At 36.0% G+C, this 25,080-nt stretch overlaps 1 protein-coding gene across 3 annotated transcripts in view; it reads left to right on the forward strand.

Annotated features, from left to right (window-relative positions):
• The window catches only part of CDH12 (cadherin 12), a 1,193,930-nt gene that overhangs the window by 1,105,020 nt on the left and 63,830 nt on the right, over positions 1 to 25,080 (forward strand). For 2 of the 3 annotated variants that reach the window (XM_069556583.1, XM_069556582.1), the window contains 2 exons: positions 380 to 547; positions 22,447 to 22,634. In XM_069556583.1, coding sequence (XP_069412684.1) covers positions 380 to 547; positions 22,447 to 22,634 — 356 coding nt within the window. The remainder of the gene's footprint in view (positions 1 to 379; positions 548 to 22,446; positions 22,635 to 25,080) is intronic. The other variant, XM_069556584.1, reaches the window with a different exon arrangement.

A 25,080-nucleotide genomic window follows, 5' to 3' on the forward strand; every position in this document is an offset into this window, starting at 1 on the left:
GACTTCAGAGAGTATCACTGAAACATGTATATTACCATATGTAAAATAGATGACCAGTGCAAGTCCAATGAATGAAGCAGTGCACTCAAAGCCAGTGCTCTGGGACAACCCAGAGGGATGGGATAAGAAGGGAAGTGGGAGGGGGATTCAGGATTGGGGGACACACGCACCTGTGGCTGATCTATGTCAATGTATGGCAAAAACCACTACAATATTGTAAAGTAATTAGCCTCCAAGTAAACTAAATTAGTTAAAAAAACACATAATTTTTGTTAGCATGTCTTTGCTAAAGAATCTATATAGAATCATTTTCTTGTTGTGGACTATTTTGAAAAACTGAACATTTGTGATATTTGTTTTCTATTTTTTTCCCCTTAAGGTGTTATTAGAACAGCTTTGCCAAACATGGACAGGGAAGTCAAAGAACAATACCAAGTCCTCATCCAAGCCAAGGATATGGGTGGACAGCTGGGAGGGCTAGCTGGAACGACAATAGTCAACATCACCCTCACAGATGTCAATGACAATCCACCTCGATTCCCCAAAAGTACGTTCTTTCCTGTTAAGTCTAAATCAGTGCAGCTTTTTAAAAAATGTTTAACATTTCATTGAATTTTACAGGACTCGTAATGATTTTCCAGACATTTTTGTTCTTTAGGAAGCAGAAGCTAAAAATTAAATGTCCTCAGAATTACATTTTTCCATTAGAGTCATACATAGTGTGATTTTAATATAAAATAACATAAATAAATCAATAATTATACAACTTATGTTATCAATTCATTGAAAATAAAATATTCATAGTAGGTTGGGATCTTGTCTAATTTCTTACTAATTGAAAAAGTAATACAAATATGAAAATTGCTGTACAATTTGACTTATGATGCACATCCTACTGTACTATTTGTTATATCATACAACTAACATAAAATTTTCTGTCTTCACTTTATCAATTATATATGTTAAATTGTCTCTGTATAATTCCCTAGAGATATCATATGATATAGTGATGCTATTTCATTACTTTAGTTGTATTTTATTTGTTTGGCAGTAGGTGAAAATTGCTACAGTTTCTATGATAATAGAATAATTCACACATCTCTTTTCTGTAATTCAATGTTTCTTATTGAAAATGAATACCTCTCACCTGTGTTATATCTAGTTTTCTTTTGCAGTATTACATTTAACACCAATAAGTACCTGTTTGATTTTTGGTACTTTTCTAGGATTGTAGTTCAGTGTTCCTAGAACTTAGAATACAGAAAGTGAATATTTCTATCATTGTTTCTATAAGGAACTTGATGAAGTCACTGTTTTGCATGAGCAGTTTTATAAAACAAAGCAAAATGATTTTCCTCATCTACCTCCAGGTGAGTTTATCTACCAAAGTATATAACACTGAGAACATTTAGCTAAATGGATATTTTATTCCTTTAGCTGTATGATTTTATGTACTCTAATACTTGGTCATTTTTTCTTAAAACTACGAACATATTTTTTGTGAAAATATCTTTAGTTAGTGATCAGAAAATCAGTGTACTGAACAAATGTTATAAGACTGGCAATTAGAAATCACCCTATTTTAGCAAATGGGATGTGTATGACAAATAGCTAGCAAATAATATGTTACGACTAATAACAGAGCCCTAGAGCGTCCCTTTCTCTTTCTCTTCTATTAAGGGAAACAGAAAAAAGTATACATAAATATGTAAATGGAAAAAATGAAGTATTTGATTCTCTATCATATGGCATTAACAAAGAACATATTCTCACCTGAAAAATACTGATTTTTAATATTTTTACTATGTATTTGTGGTAATTTGTGATAGCTAATTGAGGAGACTAGTTTGAAGGATTAGTATATTTTTACATAAAAGGTAGTATTGTGATTTAAAATCCTGTTTTGGATTTTGTGCATATAAAATAGGTTCAGTCTAGTGTATAGGAGACAACAGAGATGATCTTAGGTGGTGTCAATACTCTTATTCACAAGGATGATGGTAAAGTGTTTCAGATGAGGAGTATAAAACTCAACCATTGGAAAGAAACAGCTTCTGAATATGAATGAAGGGTAGTTCACAAAAGTTTGTGCAGCCAGCAGACAAATAGACTGGAATACAACAAGGAAATGAACATGTCTCAGTGGGAGAGAAACTAGAGTATAGGCAGGGAACCAAGATGGTGTACTCAGGTCCCAGGGCAACAGGAAAATCAACTCCGGGTCTTTGCTAGGGAGAAGAATCTGGATAAAACAGTAGGCCTGTTTGGAATTTATTCAAAGTTGAATCTGTAGGTCTAAGAGTAACTAGATGAGACCCAGAAAGAAGGATTGGGAGGTAAGGGTATCTGAACTTTTAGAGCATTTACATGCTGTGTCAGAACTTTATCATTTTCTTTGGAAATACTTTGAGGTCTTTATATTCCATGTTTTGCTGTTAAGAAAACTGAGGTTTAGAGAGATTAACTTGCCCAAGATCATCAAAACTAGCAACCCTTTTTTGACTCTGCAGTTCAAATTTATTCCAGTGCAACATAATATAAAAATAAAAATCTATTGTTTTCTTTTATCTGCAACTCTAAAACCATACTTTTAAGACATATCTGCAAAAAGTCACATGACATATGTTGGATTGTCACTGTAAACAGAAATGAAAGGGTAGAATAAATATATCAAATGGATCACTGTGATCTAATTATTTTCTTTCTTCAAATATGCAAGCGTTACATGCACATTTGAACTATAGCCTGAAAATATAATAGGGTGAGAGATATTTTTGAATCATGAGAAAGAAGAGGGTTTTTCACATTTTGCATGAATAAAAAATTAATCCCCTTGAAACTTTACATGACTTGTGTCAAGCTCTTTTTAATGTACTGTCATTTTGAATTACATCCTTCAGAGGAAAATACAGAATACATTTAAAAACAGAAAAACCACCTCTACAGAAGCCAATGCTCTTTGTGCAGGAGTGTTTCTCACATGGATCAATTAAACTGAAAATATAACATAAAATGGCAAACTGAAATATTAACCATTTGAATATAAAAGTCAAGAAAACATATATTTCATACATATTGTAACTTAAAAAGAGAATTTCCCATAACCAGCTATATTAGTTCTTATCTATCAATCAATTATGCTGGAAAAAATTTCTCCTTCAGATAAACTTCATGGAGCTACATTTCATTGTTGCTTAAAAATGCACAAGATTATTTCTTAAAATTTACTAATCATAATTTGTTTTGACTTCGTGTGTGTACATATGCATGTGTAATATTGTTAAGCACCCATTTCCATCCATTTCCTACTATAAATTTGTTAGAAATGAAAATAAAATTAAATGGCATAGCCGTTTGTATGATGCAAGTGTAAATAGTTTACTGTTTTATTGTTGCAAAATAGATGGTTCCTAAGGCATCAAAATTTCCTACCAATTTAATTTGATGATGGTGACAATGATATTTACTAATAAGTTACCATGTGTCATGCATTATGCAAAGTGATTTTCATATATATTCGCATTTAGCTTTACAATGACTGTCTAGTAGTTTCTCAATTTTAAACATAAAATAGCAAGGTTGTATTATTATTAAAAGTTAAGTAGCTTGTCCAAGATCACACAACCCCTTGGTAGGAGAACCGAAGCCCTCATCTTATGATGGGACTTCAAACTCTAACTTTGGGACTTCAAACTCTAACTTTTTATCACTTTCCCTCTTAAAAGGTGATTTACCTTTGATATCCATGCTTTGCACCAAAAGTCCCACAGATGATATAGAGTACTGTTCACAAAAAAAGGAGGGAATACTGTTTTAGAAATAGAAATAATGCCAGTATGTTAAAAGAGCTCTACCTGCAGTCAAATGAAGATTAAAAGTTTTCTTTGTAAAATCTTTTACATATAGTCATATAACTTCCATCTGCTATAATCAAGTACATCCGTTGAGGATCTCCATCTGTCAAAACAAGCTACCAGCAAAACACTGGTGGTTTCCATTACTTGAATTCTAAATGACAAAATCATCTAACAAGCTTATCTAAATTATACATGAGATCAAATCAATTAAGTGATGTGGTTAATTCACATTAGGCAAAATACTTCTCTCACTTATCTCTTCTGTAATAATAATTTTGTAATGAATAAGAAAGCAACTTAGGTGAAATAAAGCCCTTCATATTTTAGATGAAAAGAAGTAATTTATAGGAAATGTAAAGAAGTGTTTGCTTTTTTTTTTTCAGTATAAGCATGTAAGAACTGTTTGCATGGTAAACAAATTTGAATGTAGAACATAGGTCATTAATATTTGTTTTAAGACAATTTCTTAGTCATAAGCAACATTTTAAAGTAAGTCTGTTTTTTTGAGAATTCCCTGGCAACCCACTGGTTAGGACTCAGTGATTTCCCTGTGGTGGCCCAAGTTCAATCCCTGGTCAGGAAACTAAGATTCCATAAGTGGTTTGGTGTGGTGTGGCCAAAAAATAAACAAATAAAAATAGGTCTGTTTTCATCTAATAACTAACATATTTGTTTATATTGACTGTTTCTCATTATAGGAATTTTGATTCAATTATGTCAATAATATTAGTACCTTAGTTACTTTATAAAATATATCATTGTATCCATGTTACAGTTTGTTAATTTAACAAATAAAACATTTACAAATATTGAAATTCACCCCAGAAAACAATGTTATTGTCCTTCAGTTAATATAAAAAACAGTCTAATTTACTCTAAAATTAAATAATTAAATGCATCAGCCTAAATTCCTACTGCACAATGAGCAATATCTGATCTTTTTTGCACAAACTATCAAAAACTACAGAATTATGCATAAATATACACATGAAAGTGAAACTGTTAGTCATTCAGTTGTGTCTGACTCTGGATCCCCATGAACTGTAACCTGCCAGGCTACTTTGTCCATGGAATTCTCCGGGCAAGAATACTGGAGTGGGCAACCATTCCCTTCTCCAAGGGATCTTCCTGACCCAGGGATCAAATTTGTGTCTCTTGCATTGCAAGCAGATTCTTTACTGTCTGAGCCACCTGCTGCTGCTGCTAAGTTGCTTCAATTGTGTTAGATTCTGTGCGACCCCATAGACAGCAGCCCACCAGGGTCCCCCGTCCCTGGGATTCTCTAAGCCCAAATATATACATACTTATATCCAACTATATATGTTTTCTTAAATTGAAAATGTATGATATAGAAAGGTGACAAGATGCCCAGATTAGTTATTGAATTATTAAGTAAATGGTGATACAAATATTTTTACTTATTGAAAAATATTGATCTGTTTAATTAAAACATATCTCTTCATTTCATCCTATCATTACTTTTTTGGCATCCGGGTCGAGACAGGCTCTTTTAATAGTTTAAAATTTATAATAGTTTGTTTATGTTTAAGGAAGTAGTCATTATATTATGTAATTAATAAAGATTTTTATTAGAATCAGTATGAACCCAGTTACACCCAGAGGGGTCACGAAGTCTCTTTCTCTTTGTTCGCCATTTGCTAAACGGAAAATGGTGAGCTTTGACACTGAAATTTTCTTGGTAAAACCATGTAATAAATTATTCTGAATAAAGAACTAAAAACTGCTACTCAGATCCAGCCTTCGAAAACGTATTTTCACATTCTCCCAGGTCCCCAAAGTTTGATTGTTATGAGGATGACTGAGATCACCCATTAAAGATACATGTTCAAGATTTAAATTTATTTTAGTTATATTTGCATATTTATATATTTTATACTTGTTTTTAATATGCAATTTGAAATTTTAAAACTTTATATAGATTTATATATTTATTTAAATAACATTATAGGAAAAAATGCTTCCTGAATTTTAAGCGCCCAGGATACAGCTGAATATGTAATTATGTGCCCTGGAGGAAGGCATAGCAACCCACTCCAGTATTCTGGCCTGGAGAATCCCATGGACAGAGGAGCCTGGTGGGCTACAGTCCATGGGGTCTCAGAGTCAGACAGGACTGAAGCGGCTTAATATGTACATGCTGAGAATCACTTCAGTTCTTTTCACATTCTCCTTCTGGGCCTGTTAGGGTATGAAATATGTACAAATCTCATCTCCTAGTTTATCTGGAGACTCTGGCCAAGGGCTTGCTTCCTACCTGCTGGTCAAGCACAAATAAACTGTTAAAAACCCCAGCATGATTCTAAAGATGCCTCTGAGGCAAAGGTGGGATTTCTGTTCTTATTGCTGTCTCCAATATGTTATTTTAAGTGAAAGAATTAGAAAGAGATGGTAGCAATTACTCTGAATGAAATAGCAGAAGAAAAATGACTAAAATAATTGGTCTTATGTAAGTTCCACTGCTATTTAAGTGAGAAAGCCTGCTTCAGCTTCACTCAAATATTTGAGATTGGAAGAGTGGCATAGATCAGTTGTATGCAAATTTAACAGTGTAGATCAAATGAATGTTAAGACTTTCCTTAACTGGAAATGGGTGTTGGTTGTAAGTGGTAAGAAAAAAATAATATATGAAGGGGTTAATGATATAAACTCATGTTTGTGTATGTTTCTCAAATTTAATACTAGTGCCAATTTAGCATCAACTTTAATACACAGTTTAATTCCCATAGTTAAATTTTATTTAAGAAATTTCAAACATATACCACTTTTCTATCATTCTCTGACAATTTATTCTAATCTGTGGCTTTTACGTTGTGTGTGTGTGTGTGTGTGTTCAGCTGCTCAATACCTCCTAAAGGTATGACTAAGACAAAAATGTTATATAAGTTGATCTTTAATATTGTATGTATCTATGATATTTGACAATTAGATATTATCTTCATTTGGGAGGAAATGTTTAAAAAGCATTGTGTGCATGCATGCTAAGTTGCTTCAGTCATGTCCAACTCTTTGTGACTCCATGAACCATAGCCCATCAAGCTCCTCTGTCTATGGGATTCTTAAGGCAAGAATACTGGAGTATGGTTGTTGTGCCCTCCTGCAGGGATCTTCCCAACTCAGGGATTAGACCTGGGCCTCTTACATCTCCTGCACTGGCAGGATGATTCTTTACCACTAGCGCCAACTGGGAAGCCCTAAAACAGCATTAAAAATTATAAATTTTAGGGATTAAAAAACAAAAAGTTTATACTCAATAATTTTTTACTTCTCACATAGAATGTAGGTATGAGTCATTATATTTGATGATTCTATTTCTATTCTTGAAAAATAAGCCAAAGCACATTATAAAACCAGCTTTTCACTAAGTGGAATAAATGCTTTCAGTTTAATTCCCAAATGGGTTTTTGTCTATTTAAATAAAACCAAATAAAAAATAACTATCTCCTGAAGATAAGACATACAGTTGATAATCTGGAACTTACTCACCAGTGGTCTCCCAGTGGTTCTCAAATCATGTTTGCCTTAGGAATCCTTTGGGATCCTATGTTGTAGTGATAAAAGCAATGCTTCAGTTGACAGAGCTTAGACCCAGAAATCTGAATTGTAAATAAGCATTCCAACCGACTCTGGTATAGGTAGTCTGCAGGGCACAATTTGAAATCCACCAGTTTACGGTGATGAAGGGGCAAGTGTTGATTCTCTGAGATGGCTTTTTCATTATTCATTAACTAGAGGTAATGAGTTAATTATTTTGCATCTCATGAGAATTTTTTAATTTGCACAAAATTCTATTCCTTATAGGAATTTTATAAATTTCACCTATATGGGTGGAGACTGCATACTAAACTGCAGTCATTTTAAATTAAGTATTTTGAAAGTTTTTTTTTTAACAATTAAGCACTTATATACATTTTTATATCTTGCTTAGGCATCTTTCAAAGAGTTTATGAATGTCAGATACTGATGCTTTGAGGCTGAATTCAAATTTTATCAAAGTGAATACAATTTGAATGCAAGCTCAGTGAAAAACTTTGCACTCCCAATTCTCCAGTGAGACGGGTCTACTGAATTTCAGTAGACTGTATAAGCAGATGTAACCAAATGAAAAACAATAGAACTTTAAAACCATCTCTCTTATTATTGTCCCTGTGAATATCATACTGTGCTTTGTGGATAAGTATATGAATCTTTTTAAAATAGTGCTGACACTTTTTTATGATCTACTTGGTCCTGTTCTCAATGTTGCAAAGTATAGAAGATTGGAACCTGGTTGCTCCATTGCCCTATTAGCAGATTCTCAGAGAAGCTGAGCTTGTGAGATGGACAGCAAGTGATGTCATTGAGATGGCAATTATAACAATAATATTAATACTATCAAACAGCTTTACTCAGAGTAAAGAATATATGCTCTGATTGTTAATATCATTTCCCCAGTTGTCTTAAAATGCTTTAAGTTTATTTTATTATTACTGTAGCCTTTGAAAAGGAGAAGGCAATGGCACCCCACTCCAGTACTCTTGCCTGGAAAATCCCATGGACGGAGGAGCCTGGTTGGCTCCAGTCCATGGGGTCGCTAAGAGTCGGGCACGGCTGAGCGACTTCACTTTCACTTTTCACTTTCATGCATTGGAGAAGGAAATGGCAACCCACTCCAGTTTTCTTGCCTGGAGAATCCCAGGGACAGGGGAGCCTGGTGGGCTGCTGTCTATGGGGTCACACAGAGTTGGACACAGCTGAAGCAACTTAGCAGCAGCAGCCTTTGAAAATTGCCTTGTCAAAAATTCCTGCCACTTTTATATAATCAAATATATGTATTTATGATACTTGTTCTTGATTCTTAAGAGATGTGAATTGAATAATACTTTCTTTATTCTTCTCACCCTACAGTGCACTCTATAAGACAAATATCCATATGTATAAATAAATAACAACCACTATAAAATTCCAAAATTGTAATATGATAAGAATAATTATTGGTGTAAAGAGGATACAGCTAATTGATCAAGCTAGAATTGTTATGAAATATTTATGAAGGATATAGAATTTAAGAAGAAATGTGTATATAGTTAAAAATTTAACAGACTGAAAGAGAGAAGGTTGGTTGCAGAGTGCCATGAAGCTGAAACAGACACATATATTTATGTATGTATGTGTGTGCTTTTGATTAGAGTGGCAATGTCATAAATCAATAAGTTAGAAAAATAATTTGGTAAACACTGAAGCAGAGAGAAGATGTGGCACAAACCTAGGGTAGCTGTTTGGAATAGATAGATGCAGAATTGAGAAATCTGAAGTAGCAGAACAGGAAGGACTTTGTGATCTGCTGGATTCAGAGATAAGTAAAATAAAGAGCAGGCAAAGAAATTATTTAAACTAAGGGATAGTTTTTCTGTTGATATGCTGAAATTAGTGAAAATCAGGAAAAAATAGCTGAAAATACAGAATGTTTCAAAGAGAAATCAAAGTCCAAAAAAGAAAAAAAAAAAAAAAGAAAGCTTTTCTAACATAAAGATAGAAGTGATAAAGGTAACTTGCGGCATGGATGAATTTAATTAGAATAAAGAGGATATAAATCTTTAATTTTGAGTATAAGTCCGGGAAGGGGAATGATGGAAGTATAAGGAGAACCTTAGAAATTATCACCTCAAACATTTAAACATATTTCTAACAATGGTATATTTTTAATCACAGTTATGAAAGCATCCTAAATTTCCATTTACTTCACATGATTTAAATCTATTTCATATTTGCCCTACTATTGGTCTAAGCATAAATAGGCAAAGAAATTGGACTTCTACAATATTTATGAGTTAAACATGCATAAACAATACTAAAAATCATTAAAAATTTTTGTACATAAGAAACATTTTATTACCAAATATTGGACACAATAAATTGTATCCTTTAGTGAATAATGTTTCATGGATTGCTAGTTTTACTGAGGAATAAATGGCTATCTCATTTTTGTACTATATAAAGGAGATAAAAAATTAATCTCTTCCCTCAAGCATCTCTGTGTATAATGGGGGGATTAAATTAATGGACAATTATACTACTTGAAGTAAAGTAAATGATGGACTTATGCACACAGTGATATACAAATGTGTAAGATGGGCACCCAGATCATTACGGAGTATATCTGAGAGGATGTTGAAGGAAAGATTGTCAATGCTATCTCTGAAATATCTAATAAGAGTTAATCAGTGGAACAGCAAGTGTGTACCAAAATATACTAAAACACTGAAAAAACATAACGCATAATTTAAATAACTGTGGAAAAATGGAACAAGAACAAGTTTCATCAAAAATGATTCGAAGCTGTCCTTGAAAGAATGAAAAATTGAATTTATGCAAAGGGCAATGAGAAGTAATGGGCAAGTGAAACATTTTAGGTATAAGAAACAAAATAGGGAAGAGATATGGAATAGTCAACAAATAAAATATAGACAATTACAGAAAATTTAAACTATTGCATGTGCACATGATGCATTAACATATGATGAATATTTTGAAATAAAATTTGCAGATGAATGAACCTGTTGCTATTGAAAAAATTAGTTTTGCTTAAAAGAAACTAAAATATTATGTGGAAAGTGACTATTAACAAATATCACTATTCTAGATTAGCATCAGTCAGTTCAGTTCAGTCACTCAGTTGTGCCCGACTCTTTGTGACCCCACGAATTCCAGCATGCCAGGCCTCCTTGTCCATCACCAACTCCCGGCATCAGAATATTTCCAAAAATCTTTGAAAAGTCAAACTTTTGGCTAAATAAGTATTACCAGGTGAATTTGAATTTCAAACATTTCTCAAGACCATAGTTTGTAAGATGCTGAATCTATTTATAATTTATAGTAAAATCTCTGATGTGGCCTATTTTTGTGAAATTATTGGAAAATGTCAAAGAGAATTATTCACCTATTGTGTTTCATTAGGTGAATCAGAAATTAAATAGACAAGGATGAAAGATAGTTTTATATATTTAATGGAGGTTTTAAGGGAATAGTAAATGTATGCCAAAGACTTTGACTGTGTGGATCACAATAAACTGTGGAAAATTCTGAAAGAGATGGGAATACCAGACCACCTGACCTGCCTCTTGAGAAATCTGTATGCAGGTCAGGAAGCAACAGCTAGAAATGGACATGGAACAACAGACTGGTTCCAAATAGGAAGAGGAGTATGTCAAGGCTGTATATTGTCACCCTGCCTATTTAACTTCTATGCAGAGTACATCATGAGAAATGCTGGGCTGGAAGAAGCACAAGCTGGAATCAAGATTGCTGGGAGAAATATCAATAACCTCAGATATGCAGATGACACCACCATTATGGCAGAAAGTGAAGAGGAACTAAAAAGCCTCTTGATGAAAGTGAAGGAGGAGAGTGAAAAAGTTGGCTTAAAGCTCAACATTCAGAAAACGAAGATATGGCATCTGGTCCCATCACTTCATGGGAAATAGATGGGGAAACAGTGGAAACAATGTCAGACTTTATTTTTTGGGGCTCCAAAATCACTGCAGATGGTGATTGCAGCCATGAAATTAAAAGATGCTTACTCCTTGGAAGAAAAGTTATGACCAACCTGGATAGCATATTCAAAAGCAGAGACATTACTTTTCCAACAAAGCTCCATCTAGTCAAGGCTATGGTTTTTCCAGTAGTCATGTATGGATGTGAGAGTTGGACTGTGAAGAAAGCTGAGGGCTGAAGAATTGATGCTTTTGAACTGTGGTGTTGGAGAAGACTCTTGAGAGTCCCTTGGACTGCAAGGAGATCCAACCAGTCCATCCTAAAGGAGATCAGTCCTGGGTGTTTTTTGGAAGTAATGATGCTGAAGTGGAAACTCCAGTACTTTGGCCACCTCATGAGAAGAGTTGACTCATTGGAAAAGACTCTGATGCTGGGAGGGATTGGGGGCAGGAGGAAAAGGGGACGACAGAGGATGAGATGGCTGGGTGAATCACCGACTCAATGGATGTGAGTTTGAGTGAACTCGGGGAGATGGTGATGGACTGGGAGGCCTGGCGTGCTGTGATTCATGGGGTTGCAAAGAGTTGGACATGACTGAGCGACTGAACTAAAGCTAAACTAAACTAAATGTACTCCATAAAATGAATGTACAGTGGAAGATTATTGATGCACTTGAAATGTTGTGTGTTCCTGCCAAGCTTTCCATCATGCTTACTATTATGTAATGGGAGGAGTGGTTAGATAAATCACATATATTAATACATATTTGAAAATCAGGAATAGTTGTTATTCTGACAATCATTGTTGTTACTTTTTAGTTGCTAAGTTTCATCCAACTTTTTTGCAGCCCCACGGACTGTAGTCTGCCAGGCTCCTCTGTCCATCGTATTTCCCTGGCAAGATTACTGGGGTGGGTTGTAATTTCCTTCTGCAGGACATCTTCTCAACTCAGGGACTGAACCCACATCTCCTACACTGGCACATAGATTCTTTCCCACTGACCCACCAGGGAAGCCCCCAGCTACCAGGAAATCTCTGACAATTATTAAGTAATATAAATGGGTTTTTGTTTCATAATTCATTTGGAATTTTTTGTTGGAATTTTCACTATAAAGTCTTGAAAAAGAATAATATTAGAAAGAGTAATTTGTTTTGCATCGAAATATAACCACATGTTTACTGAATCTACAAATCAGTAGAACTATGGAATTAAATATAAAAATAATCGTACTTGAAATTTGGGAGCTATGTAAAAAGAAAGAGAGATTTGAAAGAACTGAAAGAGATGTGATAAACATCCTTCCTTTCTTGGATGCAGAAGTCATTTTATCTTTAGATAAATGACTTTCCTGGGAACCTCTTATATCCTTTAATGCTCTCTTCTCTACATCTTCATTGATATTTATTTTATAAAACTGAAAAGAGAAACTCTGCCCAAGTCTATCCAACAGACTCAATCCACCCTTAATTGGAGTTTGCATTCATCAATACAGCTGAAATTAAGAAGAACTTGAATTATTTGTATTTGTAAAGGGGTTATTTGATAACTCAACAATTGTCTCCACTTGACTGACACTAGGCAGAAAAAAACAAAGTGAAATAGGCAGACCAAATAAGGAACTGTAGTTTAGAGCAGAGAACACTTGATTGGTTCAACTTACTGACTATAAGTAGCTACATGTTTGTACCTCAGTGTCCTCATCTGTATGTTGGAGCTGGCTCTACCGCCTCCTCACAGTCACTTATGCACATCTCCTCTCAAATCTGTATTCAGTGATGTTGTGTTGAAGTAAGCCAGGATGGGAGTTTTACTGGTAAGTGAATGACAAGACAGAGGGAAATCCTATAAAGACATCCACTTCTAAACTGAAGCCCCACCTGCCCTAGTCCAGTTTGGCTTGGAGGTGGAGTGGCAGATGAGATAAGTCTTCATTTTGCTTAAGGATCAAAACATTAATAAATATGATATACTAGAAATGTCTGATTTCCAAATTCAGATTTTGGTAATAAAAGTCAACATAGGACTGCCTATTTAAAGATGAGCAGAAAAGGCAAATGAAGAAACTCTGTAGGAACAGTGGGAGACAAAGGAAAAGGGTTTTATTGCTTCTTACACACTGTACTTTTTTAGACTATTGGTAATATGATGTGTCTTAGTCTGGAAGTTCAGGAGCGGATCTATCCTCCATATGATATTATTATCTTTTCTGTAAAATATGAGCTAACATCACATGCGATATGATGTTTGCTTTCATTTCCTTTTTATTTTCTATAGATAAAGAAAGATCATTTTGTGTGCTTAGGACTTCTCTTGTGGTTCAGATGGTAAAGAATCTGCCTGCAAGGCAGGAGACCTGGGTTTGATCCCTGGATTGGGAAGATCCCTGGAAAAGGGAATGGCAAACCACTCCAGTATGTGTGTGTGTGTTAGTTGTTCAGTCATGTCCGATATTCTTGCCTGGGGAATTCCATGGACAGAGGTGCCTGTGGGCTACAGTGCACTGGGTCGCAAAGAGTCAAACATGATGGAGCTACTAACAAACACAAACACACTTAAGTAATTAAAACACTAAAATGTTTATAAAGCAACATTTTACTTCTCTGTAATCAGATGGTAAATCATACATACAGATCACTATTGTTTGACTTCAATCACTGAATCAACAGTTTTATAGTAATATACATTTATTTTCTAAATTTTATTTTTTTAAACTTTTTAATGTTTTACTTTTTTTTTGTTTTTTAAAAGTATACAATTCAGTGTTTTTTAGTATATATACACAGTTGTGTAACCATCACCGTGATCTAATTCTAGACTATTTTTATAATCTCAAAGAAACTGCATACCCATTAGAATAGGTCCCCTATCCCTTTCCTTTGCCTCCCCAACTCCCAGGCATAATTCTATCTACTTTATTTTATAGATTTGCCTATCTGTATACCCCATATAATGGATTCATACAATATTTAATCCTTTATATAATATGTCTTACTTAACATGTTTAAAAGTTAATCCATTTTGTAGCAAATATCAATAATTAATTTACAGAGAAGGCAATGGCACCCCACTCCAGTACTCTTGCCTGGAAAATCTCATGGATGGAGGAGCCTGGTAGGCTGCAGTCCATGGGGTCGCTAAGAGTTGGACACGACTGAGCGACTTCACTTTCACTTTTCACTTTCCTGCATTGGAGAAGGAAGTGGCAACCCACTCCAGTGTTCTTGCCTGCAGAATCCCAGGGACGGCGGAGCCTGGTAGGCTGCAGTCCATGGGGTCGCACAGAGTCGGACATGACTGAAGCGACTTAGTAGTAGTAGTAGTAGTTGTAATTTACCTTTAAAAATTGACACAGTTGACATATAATATCATGTTAGTTTCAGGTGTACATCATAGCGATTGGACATTTAAGTGCATCACTGAAAGATCAGTACAGTAGATCTAATGACCATTTATCCCCATAGAAAGCTATTACAATACCATTGATGACATTCATTACTTTGTACTATGTAACACTGTGATTATAGTATAACTGCAAGTATATACACTTCTTAGTTCCCTTTACCTATTTTTCCCATCTCCTACACTTCCCTCCCCTCTGCAAATCACCCATTGTTTGTTCTCTGTGTCTGTGTGTGTATGCGTGCATGCTCAGTCTCTCAGTCGCGCAACCCTATGGACTGTAGCCCACCAAGCTCTGTCCATGGGCTTCTCCAAGAGGATCTTCCCAACCCAGGGATCAAACCCACGTCTCTTGTCTCCTGCATTGGCAGGTGGATTCTTCACTGTTGTGCTACATGGGAGGCCCCATTCTCCTTATCTTTGAGTCTGTTTCTGTTTTGTAAGTTTCTTAAAATATTTTTAAAAAATTTTTATGATGTTGTGTTGGTTTCTGCTATACAACAATGCAAGTCTTATTTCTCAAATATCAAATGTAAGTGAGATCATATGATATTTGTCCTTTTCTGTATTTTTGTATTTTACATAGCATAATACCCTCTAGATCCATCCACGTTGCAGCAAATGGCAAGATTTCATTCTTTTTTTATGGCTGATTTTGTACTATAGCCTGAAATTAGGGAGCACACTACTTCCAGCTTTATTCTTTTTTCTCAAGATTTCTTCAGCTATTAGTGGTTTTGGGGGGTTTCATACAAATTTTAAGATTTTTTTTCCAGTTCTGTGAAACATATTGTTTGTATTTTATTAGGATTGCATTAAATCTTTAGATTGTAGTTTTATCAATATCTTGTATTTTTCAAAGTAGAGGTTTTCACCTCCTTGGTTATATTTATTTGTAGATATTTTATTCTTTATGGAACTGTACATGGAATTGTTTCCTTAATTTTTCTTCCAATATTTCATTACTAGTGTATTTAAATGCAACTTATTTCTGCAAATTAATTTTGGATCCTACATCATCACTCAATTCATTTATTAGTTCTAATATTTAAGCATAGAATCCATATTGATAAATATGTAAGTATATATTAGTATTGCCACTGTGAATAATTTCTTGTCACCTGTTTCATACCTTAATCTGTGTTGGACAGGTAGTGCCATTAAGATGTTTCATATGCGTCAAAAGTAGGATGCCCAGAAAATGATGGCAGTGTAATTACATAGTACATCAAAAGCCATCCAAGTTTGGCACAGTTGAAGATTTACTTCAGTTTTGAATTAATCTGAATGACCCTAGCTTTATTGCTGTTGAATTTCCAGAAGTGATAAAATGTCAAGTCATTGAAAATAAAACGACAGAGTGTAAGCAATCTGACAAGACTAATGCACAATTTTTTTGACTTGTTCCATATTCTGCAGGCTTTATTACCAACTATGATGTTCTACTGAAAAATGCTTGTCTTAATGAATGCATCTTCCACTTTACTAATATGTATACCTCTTATGTAAACAACAGAAAATTCAGTGCTCTGTATGTGTTTGTTTTATGTACACTAAAACCTCAGTGTACAAAAATGATGTAAATGGGAAACCACTGTTTTACTTATATTATCTATTAACTTGGGTAGGGCACGTTAATGGAATGTTACTGAGTAGATCTTTTGTGGACAGGGATAGTATTTCATTTTAATCACAGATTTTTCAATGCCATTAGATATGAGTTTTGCAGGCTTACTGTATGCTGACAGTTTTTTTTTCTTTTTTAAAGCTGTTCAGTTCAGTTCAGTTCAGTTCAGTCACTCAGTCGTGTCCGACTCTTTGCAACCCCCTGAATTGCAGCACGCCGGGCCTCCCTGTCCATCACCAATTCCCAGAGTTCACTCAGACCCACGTGCATTGAGTCAGTGATGCCATCTAGCCATCTCATCCTCTGTTGTCCCCTTCTTCTCCTGCCACCAATCCTTCCCAGCATTAGAGTCTTTTCCAATGAGTCAACTCTTCGCATGAGGTGGCCAAAGTACTGGAGTTTCAGCTTTAGCATCATTCCTTCCAAAAAGAAATCTCTGGGTTGATCTCCTTCAGAATGGCCTGGTTGGATCTCCTTGCAGTCCAAGGGACTCTCAAGCTGCTACTTAACATATATTGATAACATAATACAAATAATAGCTATCTTCACATTTATTGTTATTAGCTTCATAAAATGTTCTTTTATAAAACATAGAACTCATATCTCAGCATATTGTCTTGAAAAGGAGAACTTTTTCATTTATGCTTTGTATTATCTGATGTCCTTTAGATAATCTTCCTGAGTTTCAACTTTTTCTCTAAACATTGAATGGTCTTAATTCTGGCTAAATACTTTGCCTTCACTAATCATAATCCCTAAGTGATGATTCCAGACTAGATTATTTTCCTTGATTTTTTGATTCTATTATTTTTATTTTTAAATATTCAAGTGAGAAACAAACCTAAACCTAAGCCTAACATGTAACTTATTTGCTTCCCTTAAATACATAGAATAGAGTAAGAAATATTCCAAGATTATAAGTTAGCATATATTTTCCTAAAGATTTCATTCAATACTCCCCTTGCTCCAGTGATGCATCACTATCACCACCATGTACAGCTATTCATGTTTTTAATTTGAAATCCACTACACTTGACTGCTGTTGCTGCTGCTGCTGCGTCGCTTCAGTCGTGTCCGACTCTGTGCAACCCCATAGATGGCAGCCCACCAGGCTCCCCTGTCCCTGGGATTCTCCAGGCAAGAACACTGGAGTGGGTTACCATTTCCTTCTCCAATGCATATAGTGAAAAGTCAAAGTGAAGTAGCTCAGTCGAGTGCGACTCTTCACGACCCCATGGACTGCAGCCTACCAGGCTCTTCCATCCATGGGATTTTCCAGGCAAGAGTACTGGAGTGGGGTGCCATTGCCTTCTCCGACTACTTGACTACCGCCTGCCAATGCAGGAGACACAGGAGATGCGGGTTCCATCTTTGCGTCAGGAAGATCCTCTGGAAAAGGAAATGGCAGCCCACTCCAGTATTATTGCCTGGGAAATCCCATTTACAGAGAAGCCTGGTGGGCTACAGTCCCTGGGGTTGCAAAGAGAGAGACAAGAAGGATCGACTGAGCATACAAAGTCACGTTTCTTAACTAAACACCCTGTTAAAGGAGCATTTAAGGAACAAGAGACTTTATTGACCTTTCTCCCTGCCCTCTCTCTTTCCTCTCCTTAACCGTTCCTATCCTTCCCTGTTTTTCTAGTCCCCCAGTCCTGGATGCAGGAATCTGGTCGAAGGGCCCTCAGCCTGAGCTGAGGATTGGAGACTGATCACCTCCTCTTGGCAGAGAACTCGAATTCTGGTTCTAGTCTGGTCTGATTTCTGGTAGGGCTGAGTTCCAGTCCTCCCTTCTCTGGAGGCCCAGGGAAAAGTCCCATAACGCCTGGGCATCTGTAGGTGGCAGGAGACATCTTAAGGCCACCCCTTTTGCCCCCCTCTTCCGCCTCCTCCCCCTTCTTCTTTCAACCTGGCTTCCTTTCCTCCCTTGAATTCTTTGATGTTAGTACTTGGGTCTGAAGTTCTGTGTCTCTATAGAAGGTTTTCTGAGAGACTGTATTCTTGTATTTAAGGTCTTCCCTGGTGGCGCAGAGGTCAAAGGGTCTGCCTGCAATGTGAGAGACCTGGGTTTGATCCCTGGGTCAGGAAGATCCCCTGGAGAAGGAAATGGCAACCCACTCCAGTATTCTTGCCTGGAGAATCCCACGGATGGAGGAGCTTGGTCGGCTACAGTCCACGGGGTCGCAAAGAGTCAGACATGACTGAGCGACTTCACTTTCACTTTATTTTTCAACCTATGCCTCCACCACTCTATTTGGAAAAGCTCAAGAACTGTCCTAACACTTACTGATGTACCATGAGAGTAGACCATGACAGATCACATATCGAGTCAAGGCTTTTGGTACTTCTTCTATTCAATATCACAAGCACACAGTGAGATGCAAAGAATGCAGACGCGTTTCTGATAAACCATAGGCATTAAGAAAAAAAGATGAAAAGAAATACACAACATCTCACATGTTCTATGCCTTTGCATTTTTCTTTGGAGTTTGCAGCTGAGACGTTGTACTAAACGTCTGGGTCACATGCTTTCTTGCTGCGTTAAACAGGAATTCAGGCATCTTTATGCTTGCTTACATCTCAGGAGAGCTTCAACAGGGTAGGTGTTTACTATGGTTATGGTTAGACACTTATGCTGCAAAGAAACTAGGTTGAAAAAGCTGCATCATGTTCTGATTATATAATCATGGCTATTTGAACTCATACAAATTCTCCTTGATATCTGTCTTTACCTTTTCTGTAGGTGATTAGTATATAAAATGTTACCTATGATTTTATTCTTTTTCTGTGTTCTTGTTGCCTCAAATTCAACCCCTACTTTAAGACCACAAACACTGAGCAACTCTATAGGCTAGCCTTTCTGTTAAGGGCTTAAGGACTGAAACCTAATGAATCATAATTATAGTCTGTGAAAAATTGCTGGTTTGATAGAAAATATGAGTTTTTCAACCCAAATTATTTTATAATGTCTACCTAATGCTCCATTATTGCCACTTGAAGTATTCTTATTTGGTCTATGTCAGTTTATTTATTTATATAACATTTTTTCTTTTAGAGAGGTTTCTCATATCTCTTTTGAAGGCCACTATATTGTTTGTGTGTGTATGCTCATGTATGTGCTAAGTGGTTTCGCTCATGTCCAACTCTTTGAGACCCCCTGGACTGTAGCCTCCAGCCTCCTCTGTCCATGGGATTCTCCAGGCAAGAACACTGGAGTGGGTTGCCATTTCCTTCTCCAGGGGATCTTCCTGACCCAGGGATTGAACCCACGTCTCTTATGTCTCCTTCATTGTCAGGCAGGTTCTTTATCACTAGCGCCACCTGGAAAGCCTGTGTGCTTGGTTGTGTTCAACTCTTTGTGACCCCATGGCCTATAGCCCACCAAGTTTCTCTGTCTAGATTTTTCAGGCAAGAATACTGGAATGAGTTTTCATTTTCTCCCCCAGGGTATCTTCCCGACCCAGGGATAGAACTCATGTCTCCTTCACCTCCTGCATTGGCAGGCAGATTCTTTACAACTAAGCCATTTTTAGACTCTTTAGAGTCCCCTGAGCTGCAAGAAGATCAAACCAGTCAATCTTAAAGGAAATCAACCCTGAATATTCATTGGAAGGACTTCAGCTGATACTCCAATACTTTTGCTCCCTGATACAAAGAGATGACTCACTGGAGAAGACCCTCATGCTGGGAAAGATTGAAGGCCAAAGGAGAGGGGGCTGGCAGAGGATGAGATGGTTGGATAAAGTCACTGATTCAATGGATAAATTTGAGCAAACTCAGTGAGATAGTGAAGGACAAGGAAGCCTGGTGTGCTGCAGTCCATAGGATTGCAAAGAGTCAGATACAACTTAGCAATTGAATAATTACAACAACATACAGTCAGTTAACTATTAAATTAACTGATTAAACAAGAATTTTATACCACTGTATATTTTCTATTACATGCAAATGAAAGATTTAGGTGAATATTTAACTCTCTTGAGACTAAATATATGTCCCATTGAGGCAATGTCCATTAAATGGATATAAATTAGGCTAATATCAGAGAAGGCAATGGCACCCCACTCCAGTACTCTTGCCTGGAAAACCCCATGGATGGAGGAAACTGGTAGGCTGCAGTCCATGAGGTCGCTAAGAGACGGACACGACTGAGCGACTTCACTTTCACTTTTCACTTTCATGCATTGGAGAAGGAAATGGCAACCTACTCCAGTGTTCTTGCCTGGAGAATCCCAGGGACAGAAGAGCCTGGTAGGAAGCCGTCCATGGGGTCGCACAGAGTCGGACACGACTGAAGCGACTTAGCAGCAGGCTAATATAAATAAGAGCAAATGGTATAAATCTTTTTGGGGGAGTGGTAGAAAGGCAGATGACAAAAATTAAGAGCTACCAGAGCTAATTAATTTATAAAATTTTGAAGCTGATTGTGAAAGAACAATAAAACCTATAAAAACAGTTGGGAGTAAAGAATAAATTATTTGGCAGAATCTCCCTAATGTGATTTATTATTTTTTCTCATATCTCTTAAAGGAAATGATTGTAATATTGTAATATAGCATGTTGAATGAACTTCACTATCCAGAAACATACTTGCTTCCTAATTTAATTACTATAAATGTAACTAGAAATGCAAATCAAATTAATTACCCTGGTTGTTTACTTATAGGAAATTACAATCCAAAATCAACTAATACAAATTTTAATCAAAGTCATTATTAATTGAAACTGTGTATTTTTGTGTTTAGTTTTGATTTTCCTATTTTCTTTCTTTCCTTATTTTGACTTAGACTACTGTTTAATCAATTAATATTTTTATTGATGAGATATCAATAAAATAACCTATATCTTTTTCTTCATCTCATGCCTTATAAAATTTTTCAAATTCTTGTAAACAACGTATGTTTTAATTTTGTGGGATATTATTTTTTTGTGTGTGATTCTGTTGTATTTTTTATAGAACTTTTTTTTAGGCTTGACTCAGTATCAAATTTATCGTAATGTTGGTGCTCCCCCTGGTGGCAGAAAGCAAGCATTTTACTTTTTTCTTTAAAGATAAAATATTGAGAGAGAGAAATTTATGTCTTGATTTTAAAAGTGTGTAAAAATACCTAGAAGGAAATGCAGGAAAAATTGATTAAATATGTTTAATATTAGACTATAGCACAATATACTTAAATCCATTATAGATTAAATATATGTATATATATTTAGATACTTAGAAAAATGTTATATATCCTAGTATTTATTAAAAAATAAAATATTATCCTAATATTTATGTATCCTATATTTATAACATATATAATATAAATATAATAAAATGAAATATTTACTCAATGAGTATAATCACTAAACTAAAAATGACTTATTTCAAGGTCATAATATATCCATAATATAAATATTAGGATAAATATTTTATTTTTTAATAAATATTAAGATACATAACCTTATTTTTCTAAGTATCTAAATATTTTTCTTCTATTTTCTGTGTGCTCATCTATATATTCATCTATCATCTCTCTGTGCATCTTTTTAATCTATGTCTTATATCCTGGATTCTTTTACATAGGGCTTCCCTGCTGGCTTAGAGGTTAAAGAGTCTACCCGGAATTCAGGAGACCTGGGTTCAGTCCCTGGCTCAGGAAGATCCCCTGGAGAAGGAAATGGCAACCCACTCCAGTACTCTTGCCTGGAGAATCCCATGGAGGCATCTTTTTAATCTATGTCTTATATCCTGGATTCTTTTACATTAGTACCAATTTATTTCATGGATATCCTCACCTTCACATTTGATACTAGGTGCAAGTATTAGATGGTGTTAGTATGTAAAGTACTTCTTCTAGTAATTTCAACACTTTCTATATTTAATGATTGAAATTCTACTATAGAATCCTTTGAAGTGAAAAGTGAAAATACTACTCCTAATTATAACCTTTAATTGGAGAACAAACTGCCTTTTGGTTTTGCACTATTATTATGTCTTTCAGTTATTTTTTGTAGACTGTAGTTTCAAGCCAAGTAATTTTATATATTTGGCTAAATTCGTGTAAACAAAAAATATAAATGTATCTCATCAGGCATTTTCCACCTGAAAGTTCCCGAGTCTTCTCCTGTTGGCTCAGCTATTGGAAGAATAAGAGCTGTGGATCCTGATTTTGGACAGAATGCAGAAATTGAATACAATATTGTTCCAGGAGATGGAGGAAATTTGTTTGACATCGTCACAGATGAGGACACACAAGAAGGAGTTATCAAATTGAAAAAGGTACGTGGACATGTTTATGAATAATAGATTACCCAATAAAAATTAAACAACACAAAGGAAATGAGAGACATCTTAATTTCCTTTCAATGAGGAATATATTAAATGAAAAAAAATGGGTAACTAGGAAATATTCATTCCCAACTTTTATTTTGTGATTCAACAGGTATATATTTTATGCTGGACTTCCCAAGTGGTGCTAGGGGTAAAGAATGTGCCTGCCAATGCACCAGACATAAGAGATGCTGGTTCAATTCCTGGAAGATCCCCTGGAGGAGGGCATAGAAACCCACTCCAGTATTCTCGCCTGGAGAATATGATGGACAGAGGAGAGTGAAATAGGGTCTCAAAGAGTCAGATACTACTTAAGGAACTTAGCACTCACACACACATGCATATTTTATGTTGAAACAACTATGCCTATTAATTCGCTTAAGCCATTAAAAACTTCTTCTCAGAGTTTAATTTTAATTTAATTTGTCATTGTTATCAGCTTAGATGAAAAGGTTAATTTAAAAATCAGTTATAGAAGTAAACACTAAGTATACCAGGTTTGGCCTCGCCTTATTTACTACTTTTATGAGAATATCAATATCTAACACACACTTGTTCATGAGCCTAGACCTCAGAGTGGATGAATTCTGATATGGGCAAGCTCTGCTACAGGTGAATGGAAGAAATGAGAAAGGATAAAGCTGGGCTTGAGGGTGCTATGATGTGCCAAGTAAACAGAAAAATTAACCAGAAGGAGGGAGAAGGCAAGAAGGTATAATATGATGGTAAGCCCTCTAGTTATGTTAACTTGATTCATATAGAAGAAGAGTAAAATTCAAAATATTAGAAATACGTCATTATCTCAGGATATGTAGTCTGTCTTTTGTCAGGAAGGGGCATGAAGAAATATGGAAATGTGAGAAAGAGAAAAAACCTTTTCCCTTTACCCGTTTCACTGGGGTGTTCCCAGGTGGCTCAGTGGTAAAGAATCTGCCTACCAATGCAAGAAATGTAGGAGATTCGGGTTCAATCCCTGGGTTGGGAAGATCCCTGGAAGAAGAAATGGCAACCCATTCCAGTAATCTTGCCTGGGAAATCCCACGAACAGAGGAGCCTGGCAGCCTACTGTCCATGGAATTGCAAAGAGTCGGACATGACTGAGAACAGGAGCCCACACCCCACCCCACCCATTTCACCCACTACCCAACTTCTACTTCCGGCAATACCAATCAGTTCCCTGTATCTATGAGCTTGTTTGTTTGTTTTAGATTTCATAGATAAATGAAATTATATGATATTTCTTTCTTTCTTTGACTTATTTCACTTAAATTAACATAATGCCCTCAAATTTCCTCCAAGTTGTCATAAATAGTAAGATTTTATTCTGTATCTCTGTAACTGCAGATTTCATATCCAACAATTCAATCAACTGCCAAATTATTTAAGGGAAAAGTTCTATATAAAATTCTGAAAGACAAAACTTGAAGTTGCTGCATACAGGCAACTATTTACATAGCATTTACTTATATTAGATATTAAAAGTGATATAAAAATATTTACAGTGTACAGAAAATATGCAAAGGTTATATGAAAATACTATCATTTTATATAAGGGATCTGAGCATCCTTGGATTTTGGTATCTGCAAGGGGTCTTGGAGTCAATGCCCTGTGGATACCAAGGGATGACTGTTCATACCACATTTTCTTTATCCATTCACCTCTCAGTGGGCATTTGAGATGCTTCCATATTTTCGTTATTGTCAATAATGATGTCTGTTTTTGTTTAATCACTAAATCATGTCTGACTCTTTTGTAACCTCATGGACTGCAACTCTCCAGGCTCCTCTGTCCAAGGATTTCCCAGGCAAGAATGCTGAAGTGGGTGTCCGTTTTCTTCTCCATGGGATCTTCCCAACCCAGGAATTGAACCCCCTCCTTCTGCACTGGCAGGCAGGTTCTTTAACATTGAGCCACACCAGGGAAGACCTAAGGAAGCTCCAGGAGATACTGGAGGACAGAGGAGCCCGCTGCTGCTGCTGCTAAGCCTCTTCAGTCATGTCCGACTCTGTGCGACCCCATAGACTGCAGCCCACCAGTCCATGGGGTCGTAAAGAGTTGGACGTGACTTAGCAACTAAATAACAATAACAAAATAATGCTGCAGTGAAAATGGGTTTGCATATGTCTTTTTAAGTTAGTGTCTGACTCTTTGCGACCCCATGGACCATAGCCCACCAGGCTCCTCCACCCATGGAATTTTCCAGGCAAGAGTACTGGAGTGGGTTGCCATTTCCTTCTCCAGGGGATCTTCTCAGTCTAGGGATTGAACCCAGGTCTCCCGCATTGCAGGCAGACGCTTTACCATCTGAGTTACCAGGGAAGCCCACTTTGTGAGCAACCTACATACTGGTTTCCATAATGGCTACACCAATTTATATTTGCACCAATAATGTAC

Source organism: Ovis canadensis, chromosome 16, assembly GCF_042477335.2.
Source record: "Ovis canadensis isolate MfBH-ARS-UI-01 breed Bighorn chromosome 16, ARS-UI_OviCan_v2, whole genome shotgun sequence".
NCBI lineage: Eukaryota > Metazoa > Chordata > Mammalia > Artiodactyla > Bovidae > Ovis > Ovis canadensis.